Source organism: Polyodon spathula, chromosome 5 (assembly GCF_017654505.1).
Source record: "Polyodon spathula isolate WHYD16114869_AA chromosome 5, ASM1765450v1, whole genome shotgun sequence".
Taxonomy (NCBI): Eukaryota; Metazoa; Chordata; class Actinopteri; order Acipenseriformes; family Polyodontidae; genus Polyodon; species Polyodon spathula.
In genome coordinates, this window is record NC_054538.1 from 64,665,125 (window position 1) to 64,691,430 (window position 26,306).

General features: G+C 35.9%; 1 protein-coding gene across 3 annotated transcripts in view; it reads right to left on the minus strand.

The window, feature by feature from the left end:
- The window catches only part of LOC121316166 (tau-tubulin kinase 1-like), a 57,652-nt gene that overhangs the window by 20,694 nt on the left and 10,652 nt on the right, over positions 1-26,306 (minus strand). For 2 of the 3 annotated variants that reach the window (XM_041251025.1, XM_041251026.1), the window contains exons 3-12: positions 24,203-24,350; positions 21,877-21,950; positions 17,386-17,526; positions 16,027-16,131; positions 5,703-5,768; positions 5,042-5,134; positions 4,692-4,817; positions 2,005-2,159; positions 840-1,041; positions 547-722 (exon numbers count right to left, since the gene is read on the minus strand). In XM_041251025.1, coding sequence (XP_041106959.1) covers positions 547-722; positions 840-1,041; positions 2,005-2,159; positions 4,692-4,817; positions 5,042-5,134; positions 5,703-5,768; positions 16,027-16,131; positions 17,386-17,526; positions 21,877-21,950; positions 24,203-24,350 — 1,286 coding nt within the window. Of the gene's footprint in view, positions 1-546; positions 723-839; positions 1,042-2,004; positions 2,160-4,691; positions 4,818-5,041; positions 5,135-5,702; positions 5,769-6,506; positions 6,683-16,026; positions 16,132-17,385; positions 17,527-21,876; positions 21,951-24,202; positions 24,351-26,306 lie in introns of those variants that run through there. The other variant, XM_041251027.1, reaches the window with a different exon arrangement.

Consider the following 26,306-nt stretch of genomic DNA (forward strand, 5'->3'; position numbering starts at 1 on the left):
ATGTACAGTAGCTATAATTCAATTACTTTGTTAACAGCAATGAACTATTAAGTACACATGCACTCTACTATTGTTCATTTCCACTTGGACATCAACACTTGACCTTGGCTAGGGGCCTACTTGGATTTCTGCATGGCCTTTGTACTCCCATGATTAGGGAGGACAGTTGGCTGGGAACTCATTTTTCTTTATCAACCCATGAAGGTCAGGCTCCAGTTACCCAGGTTGAGTCTTGTCTCCAGGATTCAGTAGCTTAGCAAAATCCTTCATAAGGTTTGGATGGTGAAAATAGGTAATTGACTTAGATGCAGAAACCGATTGCCTGTTGATATTCAGTTACATTGGGCAGAAGAACGATGTTTAAATAATTGGACACTCTCAATAATATCAAAACTTAACCTAAGGTTTGGTACTTTTCTGTTTGCTTAATGTGTATGTGGGACAATACAAAATGCCACAAGCGGGTACTGATTTACTATAGGAATAACCTGGACAACATCCTTAATGTCATGAGAATGAAATTAGTGAGTAGGACGGCAGAATGACCTTTTGTCCTGAATATCTGTCCTTCCTTCAGCAGCTGATAAACGTTCAGATTCGGGACTGTTGACCTTTCGATACCGGAGAGATCGCACTTGTACACTTGGGGATTCTAGAGGAACCCTGACAGGGGAAATGGGACAGGCACCTCGGCTGGGATCCTCTTCCAGTGCAGACTGAGCCTGAGAAACAAAAAGGAGGAGCATGAAAGACTCCACGTTAAATACCATGGAAAACCATAGGTATGATAATATGCTTTTCTTGGCAGGTTTAAATGCCATTAGTAAGACTAACATTACCTTGCTGATGCTGATCCTGAGTTTGTTGCGGTTGAAGTCGGTGTCTTCCCACACCTCCCCTTCATTTGGCAGCTGGCCCTCTACATGCCTTCCTGGCAGGACAGGAGGGGCGTTCTCCTGGTCACTGAGGTGTTCATCCTGCAGAACATCATCTGTGTTTTCTCTCTGTAAATCACCGGGCACTGGAGTGACATTGACAACCCTAAACAAAGGGGAAAAAAGGCTGCATTTTCTAGTTGTTACAAATACATACAACCACAATTGACAATGTGTGCAGTTAGCAATCTATAACAGCTATCTATAATCTTATCACAATAATAACATTCAAAAAAGGACCCCCCAGTACCCAAAATAAAGCAACGCCAGAGGGCATAAAGTAAGGGAAATGGAGCTCAGTATAATCAATGATTTGTAAACATGAGTTAAGTAGATATGTGAAAACATGTGGGCTCTTTATCACTGATATGGCCAATGGCTGAAAAACATGTTTAACTGGACAACACTTAATTTTACTGACAGAATATGGCAGAAATATTAAAAAAAGTCAATACAGGTCAGATGTCCATATAATGGTCACTAACACATTTATCATATAGGCCTATGTAACCCAGTATCTCAAATGGTCTATGAGGTTTGTAAAATTGCTGCTACAAATGTTGTGTCAAAAGGTCACTGAACACCATCAAACTATAATTTGATAGCCCTACTCTTTGGTAAAAGCCAAGATGTCCACTCTACGCACACCAGAAAATGCAGTACTGGAAGAATGGAAGAATTAGCAGTTAGGTATCCTGTTCTTAACTTGTTTTGCAACAGTAAAAACCAGTCAGCTTTGTGAACATTAACTACCTGGTAGCAATACTCAATTAACAAGGGACTGTGTCTATTACAAGAATTACCTATACTGTATGACAGTTGATATACTGCATGTAGAAATAGCATATCATAACAAATGGGCATACATAGTTTTATCAAAACCTGCCTCCAACTTAAATGCATTTCAATAATGAAACTAAATCATGTCTAACACTTATAATGTACTATGCATTAAAGTAATGTGTTGGGTAATGCAAAATCCATATTGGTGGGGGGCGGGGTGGGTGGGGGAAGAAGTAGTACTACCGGTATGCGTAATCCAATCCTCTTCGAATTATAATTTGCTTACCCGACCATGGCTGCAGTCTGCCTTGTGTTGTGCTGAGGTGGGGTAGAGGTGCTGGTTGATAATAATGAATCAGTTCCTCCTTTCTCCCAGTCAAATGGTTCATTTTCAGTTATCGTCCGTTCTTTCATGCTGTTCTCAAACACTGACATTAAAAGCTAAAAATACAGGTAAAGCAAAAGTTTATAAAATATGACAGCTATTTGTAGTTTTTGTTTGTGTGTGCCTTTTACTAAAACCCAATTTATGCTTCACTTAACCTCTTCTCATAATAACTGTTTCTAATATTAAAATGTACACATTCTTCAAGATAAAATATAACTACACTACAACTTACAATATAGAATACAGACTAACATAGGACTACTATATACCATCATCCAATGAACACAGGTTTAACATATATAGGCTTCATTTGAAGAATTTGTTGATTGACCTTGCTACATTAAATATTAATTAATTAATTAATTAATTATTTAAAACTATCAAAAGTCATCAATATTGGTGAAAGTGATTTGTGTTGATGGACCACATTTATTACTGTAACAGGACGGAGGCTAGAACGGACAAAAGCTGGAACAAACCAATGACCATACACGCCACAAGCGTGTAAATCACAATTCAAAATACCTATGGTTCTTTGCAGGAGTAGTACAGAGATTTTAAACATCCCACTCATAATCTGCACAGGCTGGGCATCATATATTACAATGTTCAAGAAACCCTCCCCTTTGTACAGAGATGAAAGTGAGGAGAAGTAAAAAAAGCTAAAAAGTGGCAGAAATCTGGGATCCACTGCCGTGTTGGTTATTTTTGCGCAGGAACCCAAATTGAATGAAGTTAAGATTCAGATTACACCTGCAATTAGAAGTTATACCAAATAATAAGTGAACTTTAACTGCTGGTTTCACAAACCCAAAGATGCCAATACTTGAGAGTGAACAAAACAGCACCTGCCAAGCAAAATTAAGTAATTATTTAGGACTGTAAAATTGGGTCTGTGAAACCTGATGCAAGTATCCAGTCAAATAAAGTTGAGGTATTTTTTCTTACCTGTGCACAAGGGCTGAAATAAATGCTCTACAGCATGTCTTTATTTTTAATGTTCTCAAATGCAACTTGTTTACATCAGAAAGTCACTCCTTTTTAATTGTTAAAGGTCAAAAAAGAACTTTGTACACTTTCAATTGTTCTTGTTAATTTCAATTTTTGTGGCACCTTCCTTTTCCTCCTGTTTTTTTTAGCTTTAATAATAATAATAATAACAACAACAACAACAACAACAACAGCAACAACAACAATAATAATAATAATAATAATAATAATAATAATAATAATAATAATAATAATAATAATAATAATAATAATAAACATTGAACCTACAAAAGAAGCCACACACAATACTTTCAGTGCGGACACACAAGGCAAGATCTCTTGAACTTGAGCTAATCATCCACTAGTTTGGGCTTATTTGTAATACTAAGCATTTAATATTGTAAATGTTTATTTTAAGCACAAAGTTGACATTTTCTGCTTTATTATATGTTACCATGGAAAAAAAACGTAAGAAAATATAATGCTAACAAAAACAAAAACTAATTGCTTATGACATGTAAGTTTAATAAAACAAAAATGTTCAAAACTAACAAAGGTAGGTCAGTGTAATCTTAATGATAATGATAATATAATCTGATAATAAAAAAATAAATAAAATTACTTTTTGATTTTTCACTCTGTCTTCTATGGGAATCAAATGGCAACTTACTGTTTTTCAAAAGATGCTTGTTTAAACACGGGTGTATTTTATAATTGGCTAGATCAACAACATCAGGTCACAAAGAAAATACAGGTGACAGGCTGTAGTTACCGTGATGAGTATTTATTACATCTACATGTTTTCTGCAGAGAATATGGCTTTCCAACGCTTTGTACCCTCTTTATCCACAACCAGGGGTTCGCATAACCGGTACCCAGGTACGCATGCGGACCAATTAAAAATGCCGACTTAGGTAGTGTTGTACAAGACACAAGCGTATTGTTAGTATATTTTTAACAGGAAAGCATTTATAATAAAGGCAGGGATGGTGGTCGTGGTGAGCTACACATGTCTAATTTATGGATTATTCCTGGAGAGTGGGGGCCTACAGGCTTTGTCAACAATGTCCTCGATCAAAAACCACTCCCCAACCCCACCCCCCCCCTGTTGCTTGTTCGCTGCACAAATGAAATAGAAAATAAACATATATGTATCTTAATTTTTCATCAGCACCTTCCTTTTGTTCCAATATGTTTGCCATTTTCTGCAATGTAAACTGTAGAACTGCACTATAACTGTTTAATGCACAGTACTTGTTTGTGGACCAATGAAATAGCAACTTGCCAAGACAGCCGACTGCAGGCACCAATGAGGTACATAATGTAAAAACAACCACCTTAAACTGTGCCTTATTTTTTCAGTTTTAATAGCTTAAAAAAAACAAAGATTAAAAAAACAAAACAAAAACAAAAACAAAAAAAAAATCAGGAAAATGTATTCCCCTCCCGGATATGCACTGATCACATCAACAGCCCCGGGGGACTGAGTAACAGCGGAAAACCGCTAATCAGCAGAGAGTTTTCATCTCTGTATGACATCAGCAACCATAATGGTTCCCTGTTGATATATGGATTTAAAGGAGTAGCGTTTTTACCTGATAGTCTGGTTTGGTGAAATATTCAAGGCTTGATACATTATCCAAGAAGATATGAAACTCTGAAGGCATGTGTTTTAGCAGCATCCTGTGATCATATCGCTCCTTGATCTGACCCACTTGCTCCTGTTAAAACACAACAATTTGAAAAAAAAAAAAAAAAAAAAAAAAAAAAAAAAAAAAAAATATATATATATATATATATATATATATATAATATATATATAGAAAATTTGTTTTGAGCGATTATAAATGTAGCACAGGTATTTTGATGCTCTGTATGTAAAAAGAAACAACAACAACAACAACATCAAAAATATTTCACTGATATTTGTAGCAGATGTACCAACCTTATCTTTAATTTTGCGCCAAGGTAGCTGTCCGACTGCAAATTCAACCAACATGTAAAATAAGGACCACAAGTCATCGTGTCGACCCATTTCCTATAAAATATTACAGAACAAAAATAATTATTTTTGTCATGTCTATGAAAAAATACACCATTTGCCAATACATGCTGCCTGGACTGGAGGGGGTAAATTATATCTATTCTCTATGTGTCCAACTGGGACAAATCATAATTTACGGGACCAAATTATGTAAAGGTTAAAATACCATGGACATAAAGTGAGTATGTACTGAACGAGATGGAAAGTTGAAAACAATTGATGTGGCAGAAAAATGCTCCTCTCAACAATTACCCTTTTTTGAGAAAAAAAATGCACCGTTTTACAAATATATACAGTTTGTTGCAAATATATACGTGTTATACAGTATAAAGATTGAATGTTATATACAAGGTGTGCAGTATACTCAGGTAATAATAGTCTAGTATATTGACAAGGCTGTATACAAGAGGTATGTGTTATAGAAGATTTGCATTTTATAGGAGAGGTGCACATTATACAAGGGATGTATCCCAAGGCGCTCAGTCTTGCACATTAGATTAGATAAATATCTGTACTTCCCTTTCATCCCACACAGAAGAAATACAAAATAAATTGCACTCACTTTGTTTTTATGTGCATTTACTGAAGCATAACGAACAGTTCCCCGAAATCCAGCAACATTTCTAGGCTAAAAAAATGTATATATTACTACAAACCAATAACAAGCATTATTGTTTGCCAAGTAAAAACATTTTACATTTAAAACGTTATCACATTAATTAAATTGAAAAAAAAAAAAAAACATATTAAAAGCTTACAAGTGACATGCTGAAATCTAAATGACAATTGTTTGCTCTTTATCCATCTTTATACTTCTATAATGCCATACAGTTCAATCGCTAGTTTTATTTTGGTATCTAGAGGTGGAATTAATCAAATAAACACAGCCTGACAGTGCTCATTTGAAAAGATACATATGTTGCCACTGCAAAGAAAATTACTGAATGTCACTATAGAGAAGAGAATATTGGTTGGTGAAACATATGGACAAGAGATACTGGGCTAGAAGTTTTTTTGGAAACAAAAATGCAATTTTTACAAAATTACTAAAAGAGACATTTAAATTGTGCCAATAACAACAACAACAACACAACAAAAGAAAAAGCGCAGAATTTGGTCCCCTATATTTAAATCACCTTAGGCTTTTATTTATGCTGTAAAACTGGATAAAAGAAGCAGACGCTGAAGAGCAATTAGAATACAATCCTACTAATTAAAAAAGTTTCTCAAGTCAGATGTTATTGTTATTTTTATTTCTAAAACTTCTGTCCCCTGGCATCTACATAATCCTTTGAAGCATATCTAAGTTCCACTTCATACTAGCAGGACTATCAGAAATGAACGATAACATAATGATGTATTGTACCTTTTAAAACACTTTCTGTGCCAATATTTGTTTGAAGGCAAAGAAATTCCCAGACGAGATCCCTGTCTAGTATTCTGACACAGAAAGCTGGTGACAGCACACTCACAACTTTACTGCACTGTGATGGTAACAAGCAGCTGATGGAGTAACACTTCAAATATTTGCTTCTAAACAAAAGGCCAAAAGGAACTGTAAAACAAAAAAAAAGAAAATCAACATAATATGACAAAACATAAACAGCAAACAATACATAAATGAAATCAATGTGTCAAAAAAAAAAAAAAAAATAAGTGACTTAAGTTCTATGTTTAAAATAATTGATAATGATGATGAATGCCTGAAGACTGAATAGACTTTAAGTCCACAGATGCATGAGTTACTTTCTCTGTCATGATTTGTTAGTTGTGCTGCCAACAAATCTCCAATTGCTCAGTGTCAGAAAAAAATTAAAAAGAAATGAAAATTGATGTTGGTGTCTCAGATCAGTAAAAGAAACCCCACAGAGTGTCATATTATATTTAAATGGCATGTTTTTGTGTCTATTTCATTTTGAAAGAGCCAGCTGCCCAATGTTTCGATATGTTGTACATATATTTCTCAAGGGAGCATGTGTTTGAATCAAAATATTGGAGGTATTTACAGGTGTTTGGAGGTGTTTATATATATACACAGTGCCTTGCAAAAGTATTCAGACCCTTCCTACGGTGTCCCATTTTATGAAATTACATAATGATGCATACACATTTTTTTAAACTTAATATTTTATTCAAAACTTAAATGTTCAAACTGAACTCTTCTAAGGCTTAAGATAAGTTACAGTAAATGTCAGCAAAAACTAAAGAGAAAAAAACTGAAATATGTTGATTGCATAAGTATTCAGACCCGTCAACTCAATATTTGGTGGAAGCACCTTTGGCAGCAATTACAGCCACAAGTCTTTTTGGGCAAGTCTCTACCAACTTTGCACACCGGCATTTTTCTTGGCAGATTTGCTCAAGCTCTCTCAAGCTGCTTGGGGATCGCTAATGGACAGCAGCTTTCAAGTCTTTTCACAGATTCTCAATAGGATTCAAGTTATGACTTTGACTGGACCACTCAAGGACATTCACTTTCTTATTCTTAAGCCACTCCAGTGTAGCTCTGGACGTATGCTCTGGACCGTTGTCATGCTGAAAGGTGAAATTTCACCCTCGTTTTAAGTTTTTAGCAGACTGAAACAGGTTTTCCTCTAGTATTTGCCTGTACTTTGCTCCATCCATTTTTCCTTCAATCCTAACAAGCTTTCCAGTCCCTGCTGAGGGGAAGCATCCCCATAGCATGATGCTGCCACCACCATGATGGACTGTAGGGATGGTGTTGACTGAGAGATGTGCTGTGTTGGGTCTGCGCCAAATGTAACGCCTGGCATTTACACCAAAAAGTTCCAATTTGGTCTCGTTTGACCACAAAACCTTTTGCCACATTTTTGCAGGATCGCTCAGGTGCTTTGTTGCAAACTCTGTGCTGACTTTGAGATGGCTTATTTTTTGTAATGGCTTCCTTCTTGCTACCCTGCCATACAGGCTACTTTTGTGAAGTGTTCTGGATATTGTTGACTGATGCACATTTTCTCCCATCTCAGCCATTGCACTATGTAGCTCTTTCAAAGTTGTCATTCACAGTGGGATCCCTCACCAGTTTCCTCCTTGCCTGGCTGCTTAGTTTGGAGGGACGGCCTGATCTAGGCAGTGTCTGGGTGGTACAATGCACCTTCCATTTCTTATTTGATATTTTTTTGTACCCTTCTCCTGATCTGTGCTTTTCAATGACTTTATCCTTGACTTGCTTTGAAAGCTCCTTGGTCTTCATGGTTAAGTCTTTGATTGAAATTCATTACCTGACCAAGGAACTTCACAGAGACAGGTGTTTTTACTCTGAAATGATGAGAACCACTAATATTGCATACAAACAGAGGCCATTCAACTGTGTGGCTCATTAAGGTCAATTTGTGCACCTGAACTAATTTACGTTTGCCACAGCAAAGGGCTTGAATACTTATGCATTTTCCATTTTTATTTCATATTAATTATCTATTTACTTCTTTCTTTTTTTTTCTTTGAAATTGTGAAGTAGGTTGTGTATATAACACATGTTAATTCCTACTTCAAAGTGTCATGACTGCAAGCTTTAAAGCAACAAAATGTGAAAACTGTGAGAGGGTCTGAATACTTTTACAAGGCACTGTGTGTGTGTGTGTGTGTGTGTGTGTGTGTGTATATATATATATATATATATATATATATATATATATATATATTTATATATATATAAAATATTTTAACATGTGGTTTAAAATTTTTAAAAAAATTTTTTATAAAAAAAAAAGTCCTAAAAACCCAAAAACACAGTGCAGTAAACTTGTTATTATTCAAGATTTGTAATTATACAAAAATTATGTGGATGGTGTCGTGATTATTAGAATGTTTATTCCCAGAGGTTCCAAAGTTCCCAGTTTGAAGATAAGCTTTTGTTCCTTTTGCTTCTGAGCAACTGGTTAATTCCATAGCACTGATTGATCACACAGACTGTGAAGTCTTCTGCATCATCACTGTTGAAGTGACGAGTTACTGGAAATGCCGTGGTGTTAAGTGATGGGAATGAACATTCTATTTTAATAATCATGAAACCATACACAGATTTTTTGTTTAATTACAAATCTTGAATAATTACAAGTTTACTGCACTGTGTTTACTTTTAAACCTTTTGTGTACATTTTTTACATGTTCATAAAGCATTAGCACTCTTAAGTGTATAACGTAAATTTCTGATATAGCCGTGCCCTGGTGCATGAGGAGCTCCAATGCATTCCACACACTTTTTTTGTATTACACACACCTTTGGACAACACAAACTGTTTTCGCCGTCCTGGTATGACATTCAGATAACGTTCAATAAAATAGTGCATGGTGGGATACTGTTGTATTAATTTCCACTGTTCACTGCGCTGCAAGAAACTGTAAGATCGATTATGCAGTGTGGACAGGGCCTTAGACTGTATTACCTAAGATACCATGAGAGTAGTGCTAACTGTGGTCTGGGAAACTAGCCGGCCTTATTTTACCATTACCAGACAACAAAAATAAAATGTGTGACCTTGTCAGTATTCTATATAGTGGTTCATATATATGCAAACATGCTTTCTGTACTCATTGACCTCCTCTAATAGAACTGCTTTCTCCTGAATCAAAATCAAATAAATCTTTAAAAACATAAACACACACCTTCATTGCTGTGCTGTTTCTGACGTTTACCTAAATTAATCTTAATTCAGTACATATACTGTACGTGCTAAAATGTCTTGCCTTCAGCTGCCTCATATGTATTAGTCAATTACAGGTTGACATCTGTATTAAATGAGAAATCATAGTTTACTCCCAACAATAACTCTACATCACTAAATCAGTGTTCTTCAGAGCCATTTTCAGTAAAAACTAGGACACTTGTTCACAGTTTGCTATCGCTTCTAAAAACTGCTGCAGTGAAGGCTGGATCATGAGGGACATGCATTTTTAATCACTGAAGAGCAGCTGAGTCAGCAAAGAAATGCAGCTCAAGCAATGCTTAAGTGCATCACTCACTGATGCATGCAGAAAAATAAAATATTGATCTTATGTAGCAGAACTCAAAACTAAATTTGAAAGGAAGGGTAATAAGATACTGATAACTCTCAGATTTAACCAGACCTTATTTTGTGCAAATGTATGACTGCTTTATGCCGTGTTATGTTTCAGTGGCTCCCAACTAGGGACTCATAAAATAATTAGCATTTTTACTTCTGCTAGTGGAATAAAAAACACCCTTCACTGTTGGCACTGTGCACTCAGGTTTATACTGTTCCCCAGGCTGCTGCCAGGTCCAGCCAAATCCATGTGATTTAACATTAGAACCACCAAGGCAGTCATTTTGACGGTTTTCACTTTTAAAATTGAAATTACTCTGTGTGTGTTAAAGATCCGCAGTTGTCTGTTTCTGGCTCTTCCTAAATACATGTAAAAATAATGTGATATCTTCTAACAATTGTAAGTCGCCCTGGATAAGGGAGTCTGAAATAAATAAATAAATAAATAAATAAATAATAATAATGAAATACCCTAACGGCATTTGAAAGTCAGAATCTCAAAAATAAAAAGTTATAAGCACTTCTACCTAGAACCGCAAAAACGCCAATACATGCTTTTATTGTTAATATAGCCTATAATACTCTATTTTTTATATGTTTACAAGCCAGTTTGTTATCTCTACCTAAACCGAGCTTACAGCAGTATGCACTTGAATATAATATTGCTCTTGAAGTCTAGATATATGTTATCCAAATATCTATTGTAATCCTATAAATTACTTGGAGAACTGCCATCTGGCTGTCTACGTGAGCATATATAGTCTGCTGTTTTATAAAATTACCATTGCAAGAATCTTTCGAGAAATCTTGAGATTTCTGCGTTTTGATTTGAGAGCAACTACATATATTTGCCTTGGCATCAGAAATGTGGAACGACTTCATTGAAAACCACATTGCCTGCTTCAAGCTAAACATAAACATTACATGGACAAGCAGCTGTTTCTGACAAAAGTACGGTGTTGCTGTACAATACATGTCAAACAAACCTGTTCAATTTGGGATCAAGTTTTGGCTGGCAGCGGACCCTACCACTACCTGTGCAAAGATGAAACTCGCCCAGCTGGTCAGAGACTGGGTGACAATGTGGTACTTGGCTGATGTAACCGTACTTAGGAAAAAGGATGAATGTTACCAATGAGTGAACAGGCTGGCTGTAGGGGTGACGTCAGGCCAGAAAGGTGTACACACGCAGACAGTACTGGTAGGTGAAAACTGAGACGCTGCGGTGCTCAGTGCGTTTATTGTAACAAATAAAAGACTTAAGCAAAAACAGCACACGGCACTTGAGGACAAAATAAACAGACAAACAAAATGGACTAAAACAAAGAGTGGAGTAACAGACAAACAAACACAGTGAGTCAAAACAGTTATTTACTTTTTCCTTTGTTTAGTTTTTAATTCTCTCCTCTCCACACCCGTTCTCCACTCACAGAACACACAACCCCAAGTGAGTGCTTTGTGCATCTATATATACATTTGTGTTGGGATTCAATTGCCAATTAATTATTCACTTGAATCCCAACACGTGAACTAATCTGTGCACTCCCATGCTCACATATCAATACACTTTTAATTTGCATGTGAAGTGATTTGTGCCACCCTCATGTCTAATTACAATTATACATTTCTAAAACATTCATGCTCAGAACCCTCATTATATCCCATGCACCAACTACAATACCCCAACATTAACACAAACATGCAACATACAACACACAAGCATACAGGGGCTAGGCACATTGCCACACAATGACTTTTTTATTTCACTGTAATTACCAAAACAGTTGAAGGAAAAAGAAAAAGCCTGGTTGGAACAGTAAACAAAGCGAGAAGAGAGTTTCCACCATCTTCGCAAAACCAGTGTCCAGTTGCTATGTTTTACAATGTACTGGACATGGCAGCCATCAATTCCATCATTTTGTACATGGAATGCATCAGGGAAAATATCAGTGGGAGAGAATTCATCTTGATTCTAGCCACGGAGCTTGGGCAGAAACATTTCAATAAGAAAACTGCAAGGCGGCAGGGAAACACAGCTCAACCTGGATACAGTGAAACACGCAACAGAAAACAATGCCAGGTAACTAAATTCAATAAAAATAAATCTTCTGATATCCATACCCAGTGTGAAAGAGCAGTATGTGGTAAAGGCACATGACAAGTTGATAAGCATTGCATCTGTGCTAATATGGGGGCTACTTTGAAGTATGTTTCCCTGAATGCGCATTCACGTTACACAATTTTTCTTATCATAGTTTTTCATTTTTTGAAGTCATGCGTTATGTGGGAAAAACTGACTTCAAAAATGAAAAACTATAATACTGTGTAAACAGGTGTAAACTGCTATATGTACATACAAAATTGTAAAAACAAAGTAATTTACAAAAAATCATAAAAGGCTTTTTTTCTCACTTAAAAAAAAAAACTTTCAAAGCAAGAAACCCTCCTTCAGAGCTTCCAGTGCTCCAGCTTTCCTCCAATACTTGCATCGTGGCACTCATTTCCGCAGTCAAGGCTAACACTAATCCCCCTCTAATATGTCCACTCATCCTCTCAAATACTACAAGCATTAATACATGGTAAGAGACCTGTCTTGATTATGAGTTAAGGAGTTCCACTATTAGGAGAATGACTGGAGTTGTGAAAAGCAAATCTCTGAATGTGAGTTCACCTTTTCCATTCCAAGCAAACATGATAGTAGCAAACCGCTGATCAATCCTGTATTAACTAACACATAGGATGGTAGGAATCTCATCTCTCTAGACATCAGAAGGTTCCCCGTTCCACCATCTCATATTCAACTATACCCATCACTCTCCAATCTACTGTCATCTGCAAGAGAAAACATGTCATCAAGCTTCTCTCCATCTACCAGGTCCTCCTACGTTACAGGTTGGTCATCATTCTCTTCATTCTGCGCCCAGAACCGAATATCCCCTACCCCATTAATGAAAAGTGGATTGTAGCATTCATTGTCCATGCATGAGACATTCTTCATTTTTCACCAGCATCCATAAAATCCTACATCTCAGGTATCCAATTTCATTATCGGAACTTGTCCATCCCAGCAGTGTGCCTCACACTCAGAGGAATTTCAAAGAGCCTGCCCCGTAATCTCCATCCTGACTACCCATATCTACAGGCGTCCTTTCCCAATTAATTAATTTTGCGCACTGGATGTTTCAATCCATTTGACGACCTGGTGATGGCAGCAAGTGCAGAATTCACAGTGCCACCACTTTCCAGTTCCCTAGATCCTCTGTTTATTGATTGCTCCTATAACATCATTACAAGACACTGGTTCACAACTTCTCTTATCTCCACAGCAGGACTATCTCCCCAGTTCTATACATCGCATTCATTCAGGATCGGTGCAGCCTCATCAGCAGCAAAAGCCAATGTTAGTCATCACCTTATAAAAACTATGGGTCGCTGGTCATCAGCAGCAGTCCATTCCTACATTAGTTCTCTTCCTACAGACATCTCAGCAACTCACCAATCAATTGCTAGTATGCCCGGAGTGGGGACACCCTTCCTGCCAGGTCCACCAGAGGTTTCCTCCTAACAGAGGGTATTTTTACTCTCCACCGAGTGGAGGGTTGCAGATAGCCTGTCTTACTAACCATCTCTCTTTTTTTCCTGGTTTGTCCTTCTTCCCTGTTTTTTGTTGCGCATTGACATGCAGTCTTTTGTTTGTCTTCACAGGTGTGATCCTTGTGGGGAGCCGGTGGCATCCTTTTGTGGGGTTTGTGAGTCTCACTTCCCCAGCCTCGAGTCAGCCGCAGCTACTCATGCCTTTATCAAAAGGAAGGTCCTCACCGCAGCAAGTCAGAGGGGACCACCGGCCACACTGTTCTTTCACAGCTCATGCGCTTTTTCTTGTCTCACCCAGAGTTTCTCTTTCACTGTACCAGTAAGAGCTATAGTCATCTACAATCCTTAAATACTAAAAAACTAAATATTATCAAGTTCTATCTTTCAGATACCCTTGCGGGCTCCAGTGCCTGGCTTTGGAGGACTTGCCTCACCTCTAAGGGTGGCTCCTGGAGACACGGATTCTCTTTCCTTCCTTCTTTCCAGGTTATGAACCTTTCTGTCCTCTGAGGGCATGGCCCGGTCCACGAGGCAGTGCCTCCAAGGATTCTCCGCAGAGTCAGAGGGTTTAAATGTTTTCAGGAGGTCCCAGGTGCCCAAGGGGCCAACCTCTGCAGTACGAGGTTCTTAGTGTTACATTAAATACAAAAACTAAGTCTGGCGATTGAGGATTAATAATGATTTTACAGCAGCACATATTGTAATGCACACAGGTGATTCTGTGGTGGAATACAGACCATTTGAAGAACATTTTCAATTACTACTAGAAATTCTAAACAAAAACGCAGTATTTCTCTAAGGAGTATGCCATATCACAGCAAATGGTTTGTAAATATGAAGTAAAATGGTAATGAGAAAATTTTAGTATCATTGATGTATCCACAGGTTAAACAATGTTGCACTGAAACACCACCTGTAATGGAACTTTTTTGAGCGAACCATAGTATACATTATACCAGCTATAAAGAACATATGTTAAAACATGTTATGGCCAGAGTTTAAAGCAATGTGGCAATGAAGGTGTTAATTTACAGAAAATTCAAGTAATGGAACTTTAGTACGAAAATCAAGTAATACAGCTGTGCATCAAACTGTACTGTCTCTGTGCAGCTGTAATATCAAAGGTCATATGACCTCAATATGGCAGCCACATTAAATCAAAAGATCAATGTCACGGCCACCAGCACATTAAGCATGCTGGTTTATATAACCCTGTAAATATGAACTACTTCAAACGGTTTCTGAGATACAAAACTTTGACACTATGGCAGCGACAGAGTATTTGACCTAGAAAATCAGAGAACACAGTTATGTACCGAGTATGAAGGCAACAACTTGACTAATAGTTCTGTATCCTCTATTATGATAATAATAAAAAAAAAAACATCCATCAGACAAATGCATTTGTTAACAGCAGCAATTAACTCAAACAGCACAATACAGGCCTACTGTTTAATCCGGTTAAATGATGGGATTCACAATTGTGGATTTTGGAAAATGTTTCACTATTTCCTAGAAGCCTGTGTGGACATTGACAGAGTTATGGATGTGTTTTACATTTTTCAACCAACATACTGTAGCTACAGTAGATAAACAATTTAATTATAATTCCACAAGTGTTTACTTTGTTAGCATAATCAAAGTGTAATGCATGTACTTAATGATGTACTCTTGTAGCAGTGCCTAGCACTGAAGAACACCAATAGTGTAATTTTAATCTCACGAATGGCATAAATATTCAATAAGAAACTGAGACCTTTTTTTAATTCTGAAAAAAAAGACCCTGATAACCTTGTGGCTCCGCATGAGCTTTTTTTCACTCAGTGTTCATGAAGTAGCTCTTTGTATGCCAGTCTATAAGGATAAATAATCACATTGCAAGCAATTCATAACAGTTTAAATGGCTTGCGTAACAGTTTATTTCATCTGGTTGTTTAACAGCTTTGTGGTATTAAGGTTTAAGATCAAAAGGGATAAAAGAGAGTATAATGCATTCTATACTGACACTTTCGTGAATCAATCCCTTTCCAAAGCAACAATAGCTATCAAAATCAGCTTTGAACAACCTTAAAGGAAACTCTTACCAAATACATTTAGGGAATAATTCTCCTATCACACTCAATGTAACATACATATGTTTCATAAAACAGATCATTTTAAAAAAGTATTTTCGTACAAGATGCCGAAATTGAGGCACACTTAAGAATGCATTATACTGTAAGAACATTCAATTTAATAGAATAAACATACACTTTCAGGGTTACTTACAGGTCTTACTTCTCCATTGGTGTTAGTGTATTGTCGTGCAAGGCCAAAATCTAACATGAAGCATTTCCTATACGTTGAAGGGAGTCGTCCCATGGCAAAATTAGACTGGAAGAAAATGTTTTATTAATAATAAATAAACAAATGAATAAATAAAAAAGGAAGTTATGCAATGGAATTTCATTTAACTGAATTTATAATGGTAAAAACTGAAAAACATTCCTTCCAAAATTAAAGACTATGGTGCAGAATGACTCACATCATATGGATTTATAGACTTTTTTTCACAGAAAGAAGAATTAAAAAATGTTTTCCAGATAAGGTGTCCTACAAATACACTTAACATTTATCCAAAATGTGCACTTTTGACACTACAGTATATGCAGCTGAGATCTTTTTGCAATAAACTTTAACAGAGATAATCAAATGTCCACCACAAACCAGTGTTCTTAAATCTATTTAATTCTTTATCAACCGGAAATGTGTTGTATTCTAGGCTGCACTAGGTTTGCAATGGAAACTTTATAGTATATTGTTTCAAACTAGGTCCTGCTAATTTGTTTTTCTTAATCTGGAGCAATGGGCAAGACACAGATGTAAAGTGACTTTCCATAATGTCACATAAGAAACATACACATTAGAAAGCTGGGACCTGACCTGTAGGATATTCTAACCATTAATTAACCTCTTGGCCATATTGACATATGTGTATTTTGCAGCACAGACATTTGTAAAACATATAACAATATTTATCTTTAAAAAAACATAATCTAATAAAAATGTAATATTGGAACAGATTGATCTTGCTTAATTTCCATAAAAGTGCATACTGTGAAACAACACAGTAAATTCAGTCTATTCGTCCTATAGTCCCAGCAAAGTGATTTATTAACCACTAGACTAGAATGATAAGTTAAAGACACGAAAAACTGCATGATGTTGTAAATATTTTTCTACATTGTGTACATTTGCAGTGCTGTCCTGTAATAGATCCATGTGTTACCTGAACTATTAGAAGAAATGTGACATCAAGTTGCTTTAAAAAAGTTTGCATACTCCAAGTTTAAGCAAAAATAATTATTATTACACTAATATTGTTAATGAAGGTACTGTAGTTTAATCTGTGTGCAAACACAGACAAAACCAGTTAGCTTTTGCAATGGCCCCTCGTTTTTTTTTTTTTTTTTGCTACTTCAGAATATTCTTGGCTTATCGTATCTGTGTTTTCTGTTTTCAGCATTTGCATTAATATTTGAAAAGGTATGGGCTGGTTTGTGTTTGCAACAGAGAGTGGGGGTTCATGTATGTCTAAAAAGACCATTCTCTTCTCAATGATGCTTACACGTTTAAAAGGGTACATACAGGTTTGATATCCCGGTGGAGGAACCCAACAGAGTGAATGGCTTCTATTGATTCTAAGATCTGCTTTCCTAATCGAAGGGTTGTGCTCATTGTGAAAGTCCCACGTGGCTGGCTACGTCTGAGGTCTGCAAGGTTTCTTCCCTGGGGAAAAGCATACAATTACCTCAAATTCTCCATTTTAAAAGGGTCACATTTTAAATTACATGAATTCATTTCAGGCAGCCTAACAGCCAACATGAAAACGCATTTTAAAGTTACTGGACTATGAATACTTATTTCAAGTTAACCAACAAACGGCATACACCTTATACAGCACACACCTTATATCCTAGGCATAACATGCTGTATGTAATGTTGACACGATTACAGAAAAACATTTTTTCTTGTAAGGGTACTAGTTATAAAATGATTTGAGTGTAAATATACATTTATATGAGAGTAAGAAAATGTGTTACATTCACTAAAATAATAAAAAAAACAAATGGTTTTAAAAAGACAACATTTTTTTTAGATTATTGATTTTTTTAAGTATACAGTTTCTCCTGTCTCCTGTCTCAATATTGCATGCTAATGAATGTTCTAACTATTTCTCATCACAGCTTGACAAGCACATAATTCATCAGGAAAAATACTTAAAAACAATCCTTCAAACAGCTTGACCAATACATAGGGATGGACATTTCTGTATATTTTAATAGTCATACACAGAATTTACTAAACAATTAAACTGTTACATTGTTATACTTTACATCAACATGTCTAAAAATAATTGTTACATAATACCAAAATTGAAGAAAAGACTATTTCACAATGCTTCAATAAGGCTACGTACACACACACTGCAGTTGGCTCGACAACTGTATTTACAAACAGCACTCCCTGCATTTGTTTGTTGTACACACACACCTTTCATTACTGAAGTGAGTGCACTCCCTAATTAAACAAACCACTAACTCAGGCCAACACTACATGCCGATCGTGAGGTTTTGTGCGAGAACATGGAGGCTGTTTTTGTTTATGCTTTTGGAAGAAAGTACTGTATATAATTGATTGAGAGCTCATCAAGCACGACTATGCTCTTTTCTGTAAAACCAGTGGAGACGCCATTTTGCTTTTTCTGCACTGCTAAATACAGTGGTGATGATCTGCAGTACCATGATGGTAGATCGAAACATTTGGGCGATCTTCCGACCAGAAGGCTGGTGGTAATGACTTGAGTGGCTTCCAAATGATTGGATTAAAAAATGTACACATGTCTAAGGAGTTGTATATGCATTTTTGTCATTTACTGAGACATTTCCTGGAGTACAAAAACACACAGATGAGATGTTCGGTATCGGTGGAAAAACGAGTTGCAGTTGCACTGTGGCGTTTGGGGATGCGAATTGTCCCATATTGTTTTACTTAAGTTGTAAAACCAAAAATACATTTTTTTCTTACAACAAAGTATTATACAACTATATTTTGATTAAATAAAAAAAGTGCATTATATGTATGCACTATTTACCATCGTTATGAATTTACATTCATTAAAAAATCAACTTGGCTCATCAGGCACCTATATATATATATATTTTTAGCCATGTTTATCACACGGAAATGTCTGATAAACAATGACATCATTAGCGGCACACAAATCCACTGAGCGCCAACTGTGGTTGTGTTAGTGTGGTTGTAATACACACACACACACACAGTTAGTGCGCATTGACTAACTGAACTGAATTAATATTTTCAGCAGGGGTCTCACTGGTATGAACTTAGGGGTTAACATTTATGCTGTGGTTATTATTGTCTACATGAACAGCATAGAGCTCAGTCTTTTTTTGCAAAGTGTGAATTGTACTGTTTTAGTGTCTACTTTGGTAAAATGCCCTCAAACGTATATATTATATAATATTAACCATAGCACATTTATGATATCTCCTTTTTTTTTTGTAAAATACACCTATTTTGTAATATTTTGTATTAATTAAAGTTTTAATAGTGCAATAGTGCATTCCCACCACCTCCATTACCAATACCAATAGTATTGGTATCAACCTGCACTTATATGAATGCCTGTTTTCTTTTTTTTTCTGTCAGGAGCTTGAGGTAATTTACAGCTATAGAAATAAATGTATTTAGTTACATTATGTTTGTTGCAATACAAGACATATGATATGATTATTCATTTTCTAAATGATTAACAATTTTCTAATCAATTATTCAATAAATGATTATGGCCATTCCTACCAATACATAAATAATATAGTCTGTACAAAGAAATGGCACTATTCTATCAATTTTTAAAATAAAATGCAGTATTTCCCCAGTATATTATTATGAGTTTATCTGCATTTTCTGAAAAATGCATTTTGACAGATTCAGTTATGTAATTTTTTTTTTATTGCTACAGATGCATCTATTTATACTCTAGGCTTATACATCTCTGCAGATGCATTCACTTAAGCAAATTTGTGTTCTCTACTGCATCTGAAAATTAACTGAAAAAAATGATGTTATTTTCTTTTTTGCATGTCAAATGCAGACACCATATATATATATATGTCTCTCATTACTAGTTCCTAGGGAACAAGAAATAAAGAAGGAAATAAATGTTTGTATTGCTTCCAAAGTTCCCAAAAGGGGCCTTTAAAACGCCAGTGGATGCCTGTTCATAACTGCCCGGGGGTGCCTGTTCCTCACCGCCCGTGGGTCTTTCAGTGCTGTCCGCTGTCAGGATTTCCACTGTCATCATTGCTGCTGGCAGCAATTCCACTGCCAGGATTGCCGGTGTCAGCACTGCCGCTGCCAGCGGTTCCACTTGCAGCATATCTGCTGCCAGGATTGCCCTGGCTAGAGGAGCCAGCCTTGTCAAAGTCAGCAATTCCGCTGACAACATTGTGGTGGTTAATGGAGGATGGCCTCACAACATGGCCGTCTGTGGGCCCATTAGTAACCACAGTCATGGGCCAGGACCCGGCCTGAGACTTCTGGCCTTTAAGGAGGGAGGTGGCCTTTGAGGCCATGTATGCTGTGCACAAGGGGGGAGATGTGTGGCGGGGTACACCCCACCCTTGTGTGTATTTTGTTTGTTTTGTATTTGCTGTATTATTACGATTTCAGTGTATTGTTTAGTGTTTAAAAACATGTTTGTTATTATTGTTTTACAGCATGGATGGAGTTAAAATTTCCCATCCAGCTAAACATGTGCATAATATGAACATCTCTAAATTAATTAAACAATTACCAATTTGGAGATGGTCACGTATATATAAAGAGCAGATCAATCGTTCATGAGGGTTGAGTGTTCAGAGGAGGAACGAGAGATGTGTATGAAGAAGAAGCACTACAATTGCTACCCATGCTGGTTTTACACCAGCACGATACTTGTGTGTTTTGTCTTGTTAATGTTTTGTGTATTTGTTTTGGCCATCATGCCATTTGTTTTGTACTCACTGTTTTGTTTTGTTATTAAATATGCACACCAGTGCTTCCATCCGCAGTATTGCTGTCTGTATTTCCTGGTCTGACATCACCACTAAGCAATCTGTGTGACAGTCCAGTAAAAAAGTGAATCAAGAAAATCAAAAGAGCACCATGATGGAATTTAAGAGATATTATAAAAATGAGGATATAAAAATGTCATCTGAAGCTGTTTCACATTTACAGTAGAGTTGTTGGTCCAGGTGGTGGTAGGGGATGAGTGCCTTGATGAATGCCATAAGTGTTCAACTGTTACCTCCTCAAACGCATTACTTTAATTTAGATCCTGGAGCTACCGTCAAATGGTGCCGCTGTGAGTCTTACTTGGTAAACGGTAAGCTGATTCATAAAATATTGGAACCACCGCAGGACTTTAAATGGCCACCCGGCAGATTTTTTTCAAACATTTTAATTGACCCAGATTGCCTCATGCCAGCAGAAAACATGGTTACTTGACAAAAAAAGAATATATTCACTGGCTTTTCCACTCTTACAATAACGAGACTTTTTGTGACACCAAAGAAAGATGTTTTTTTTAATGCAAAAATGCAAGTGAGTAGAGAGGTTAAGTTCTGGTGACATGTTGCGTTTAGCTATACGGTCCAATTATGGTGATAGGAGTAGATTTTACTCCAGGTATGTATACAGTTTACTAAAATTCAAAGATTTTGCAAAGTTGTAACTTGTTTGTTATTTTTGTTATTTCCTTGCAATTTGGTCACATTGCGACACACAGTAGCTTTGCAATATAGCCCTCTGCTCTGTAAACCTTGGGCCCCCCTGCCTTAGATCAAAGATGTGCACCTTGTTAGTAAGTACCTGGCCACAATTAAAATAAATTAAATAATTAATAAACATTAATTTGTGTTGAACTGTTTATTTTTGTTGCATTGTCACACATAAGTTGAAAAACAGTCGAAAACCTAAATTCAACGGACTCCAGGGTCTACTTTGTCATGTAACAGACAGCATATTTTACACAAAGGTGTAATTTTTAAGGAAGTACAAAGTTATCCAGCTTACCTGAAGTTGCATAACCACATAATTGAACTTTTCATTTCTTCCACAACCAATGAACTTACAAACATGGTCTTTTCCTGAAAAAAAAAATGTAATTACTATTTAATTTTTATTGTATCTAATACACAAATAACTTTCCATTTCAAGAATTACATTTTGTGTAAATTAATTTATAAAAGGAGAAATCTTAAATACATTGAATATGAATTCACACACTATATTTTTTGTAAGATATTATAAAATTACAATGAAACCTGTTAGTTAGCTTATGAATCAACATAGTATGATTCAAGACTATTACTTTTTGTATATATTTTTTAAGTGTAAACCCTGTTTTCATAACTCACACCATTCTACAGTATTGTTGATAAGCAGCCTAAATAGCTTTCCAACTTTAAATTTTCACGCTGTGACTTCATGTATCTTTATATTAAAACGCCTTAGTATGCCTATACATCCAGTATAATATGCAATGTTCTTATTTTTTCTGATCTTCCCATTTGAAATGAACACATAAATACATCAACATTTGATAAACTCTGTGTTTCTATAAACCAAAAGTATGTTAAATACAATGTTGAGAGGGTGAATGAAGAAATTAAAATTCTGCTTCTGGATAACAATGCCCAGATAACCCCAAAAAAGTTGAATGAAAACTGTGCAAGCAGATCTTGGTGTGTCATGAAAGCATCACTTGACTTAGCAAGTTTAAGTTCTTAATAATAATAATAATAATAATAATAATAATAATAATAATAATAATAATAATAACCTTGTTAAATAATGTTCTAATTGTTTTTGGGTCAGTTTATGCCACTAATGAATATGATGCTAATTTATTATCCGGGATTGCTGGTACTATGTTTGGTTTTTCCCAATACTCAAGTATATTAGGAGGTGATATATGTAATCTATGTAACTTTACTGATTTTAAGATAATTTTAAGAAAAATAAAGCGAGGAAAATAAATAAATTAAGATATTCAGTAAACGTATGTCAAAATATTACTGCGTGTGAACACTGGATCTCAGATGACTCAGATGCAGCACAGTGTTAAAATAATAGTAACTGCATGGAGAAATAAATAGCGTTGATATAGTAATTGTAACTGAGGTAAACTGAATGAGATATTAACATGGCGTTCAGTTCAGTTAAACAACTTTTTCATTTTTTGGATATGGAAGAGAAATTGTAGAAATTTTGCAGAATAAAGGGCTTCTCAGAAGGAAAGTGCGGTGTCCGTTGAGAAATTGTCAAAAGCAAATGAGTCTAGAGAAAACAAAGAGATATAAAAGCGGGTTTGCCTTTTGGTGTACCAAGTTCAGAAAGTTTGAATCTTTGACTAAAAGGTACTTTTTTTGAGGATACATTTATTTATTTATTTATTTAATTTACCTGTTGTGGTTTTGAGCCTGTGAGACCCCAGCTCACGTTATAGTTAACCACCTTATCAGGACAGGGACAGTATTTTCACTATTTTGAATACAGTAATCCGTCGCAGATTGCGGTGGGACCAGAGTAAGGGCGGATATGTAAAAAGTCAGATGAATAAATTTGTTTTAAATACCATTATAAACACCTGTAACAATTTCTATATTCAAACAATTATTGTTTTGAGATCCAGTTTTTACTAGGGCGCTCCTCTAAATTGCTTGTTTAGAAAGATACAGGGTATTAATGCCTCAGACAGAGTAGCTGTCTGCCGTGTGGGTGCATGCATTCGCTGCTGAGTGACAGGCAGGAGATTGAGACAGAGGTTGAAGTTGATACACCCCACAGGCAAACAGGATTTATTTACATAAACACATTGAACAGCTCACTTGACTCTACTAGCAATGGTACCGCATAGTTTTATAAATATGTACAGTATGTTGTAAATCGATGTCTGTTCAAATGTTTATTTATTTACATTTTCTTGTTTTGATTTTTATAAATGTTCTCATATATATATATATGCTTTGGTTGTCCAGATGATTGTGGCGTACTCAATAAAAAAAAACTAAAAAAAAACTAATTACATCCGACTGTTTCTCCTTTCGTTACACTATTTAGAGTGTTTTGAATACAGCCGTCAGAAAGACTGCAGGGACTAGTGTTAAAAGCGTGTTTTAAAATAATGTAGTTTATGCTTTAACATCTACATTCAGAGTAGATGCCATTACTGTTTTAACTATAAAACAGAACATTTAAAAAAAAAAAACATTATGTAACAATTTTAAACAACACAGCCTATCCTTTTTCATCCCTCTCACTCAGGATGTGTACAGTCTACAACTAGACACTGTTGTGTTCTTTACAAATCAAAACAAAGATGTTGCGTTCTTCCTACCTTGCAGTTTCTTCAGGACAGCTACTTCCATCTTGAGGACCTGTTTTGGTTGCTGGGCGGACTCCACCTTCAATGCCACACTCTCCCTTGTCAGCAGATCCGAGGCTTCATAGATCTCACCGAACCCTCCTCCTCCAATTTTCTTCAGCTAAACAGACCAGAAAAATGTGCTCTTTTAAATTCAAAGGACATATTTGAAAGAAAATATTCTTCTTTAGAGTGAATGCAGATATTTGTGAACTAAAATCTGGCTCTGCACAAATATGATTACAGTTTAACTGTTAACCTTCTTTATATATGTTTTCCACACCCAGAGGGTGGGATGACTGAGTTAGGGAACAACTTACCCATTTTATATTGTTTGGCAGAAGAAAAAAAAAAAATACTATAAAAATTAATACCTATAGCTTCTGGTGGAAACCAGACATTTTTTCTGGAATAGTAAATAATGGTAAATAATCGCAAACAAGGAGAACACACAAACCATAATAGATATTAAATAATAATACATTAGAAGTTATGCCATGTGTAGAGTGCCTCTTATTGTAAAGTACAGCATTTCTCAAATGCAACTCCCTTATACACCCGCTGCAGCTCCTGTTGTAAATTAACTATATATTATACAGTACTGTTTCATTTTCTGGAGTTTGGGATGAGAAGACTGTGTAGCGATATCCTGAATAAATGACAGCAGTCAATCTACTGTCAATATAACTTTAGCTGCCAATCTAACTTTATTGTGTGACTGAATTACCTACTAAACAGCCCCCATTTTCTGTTCACTCTGGGTTGTCTAAACTGTCAATTTCTTCAGCAATTGCAACTGGAAATATAATCATTAAATAGATTACCATTTTAAAACATAACATAATGATGAATTTCACCGTATACAGTCTTTACGGTTTCAGAAAACAACACTGCACATCATTTTTTGTTGCCATCATGCTCAGCCACAAAAGTTTGTCATTATTAAAACTGCCCAGAATTTAAAACTCACCAAATGTTAGGGTGTTTATTTAAATTCAGCATTATTTTTTAGAAATCCTGGAACCATAATTTCAGTTCCAGTACAGTGGTTTTACCATTTGCAGTATATTACAGAGACATTTAACATGGTATCATATCCTCTATTACAACTGAGTAAATTACCTTTTGATAAGGTCATTTTAAAAAGGGAAGATATACACAATGAAAGGAAAAATACAATTATTATATCTTACTTTACAATATTATCATAATAGACATTGAGAGACTACGTGTAGAAACATTTGTCTTCTGGAAAGCTTTTTCATATCTGTGCCTCAAGACTCATTGCCTTGTATTCAGCACAATTCAAGTTGATAGAATCTTGGCAACAGATACACACAAAAAACAAGAAAGAGTATTTTTTTAGCATTCAACATTTTCACACAAATACATTATGCTCAGACAAATGTATTATTAATTTATAGAAAGGTGCAAAAAAGCTGAGGCTGGTTACTTGTTATGTTTGTCCTCCTTCTGCTTGACTTCAAATATTCTTTTGTTTATATTATATGTTACATTTTTACATTTTTAGTTGGGTTCACACCAAACTACACTAAATAAAAAATTAAAAAAATCAGTCAGTGCTGTACAGTTGCAGGTCTAAAGATTTGTATTACATGAGAGTAGTTGTTATTTATTTCTTGCTATTATTGGACTCGGCTTTCACCAAGGTAAAATGAGATAGTAGTGGTAGGGATCAACCAAGACGTAGCTTCGCTTTTAAATATGAGTCTTCAGTGCTTTTCCTTCGCCAAGTAACATGGATTTCTTATTGCCCAGTGTTGATGGCTGATATGTAATGCTGGCTCCAAGTATCAGCCTACTTGCTGCCTTCCTAGTGCCTCAGCATGGTAACTGTATGGAATGTGCTTGGTGTGGCACTTCGCAGGGGTCATCAGGTAGACACCTCCCGTCTTTGATGTATCGTCAATTAGCCCATGGCACCTTGGAAAGGCTTCACAGTGATGCTGGTTTCACAGTACCACCCCTCCATCTGCTTGCATTCTCCAATCTCTAGCAGCCTCCAATTGTCAAAGACAAATCTTAGTTTTAATAACCTTTCCTGCTGGCTGCTCTC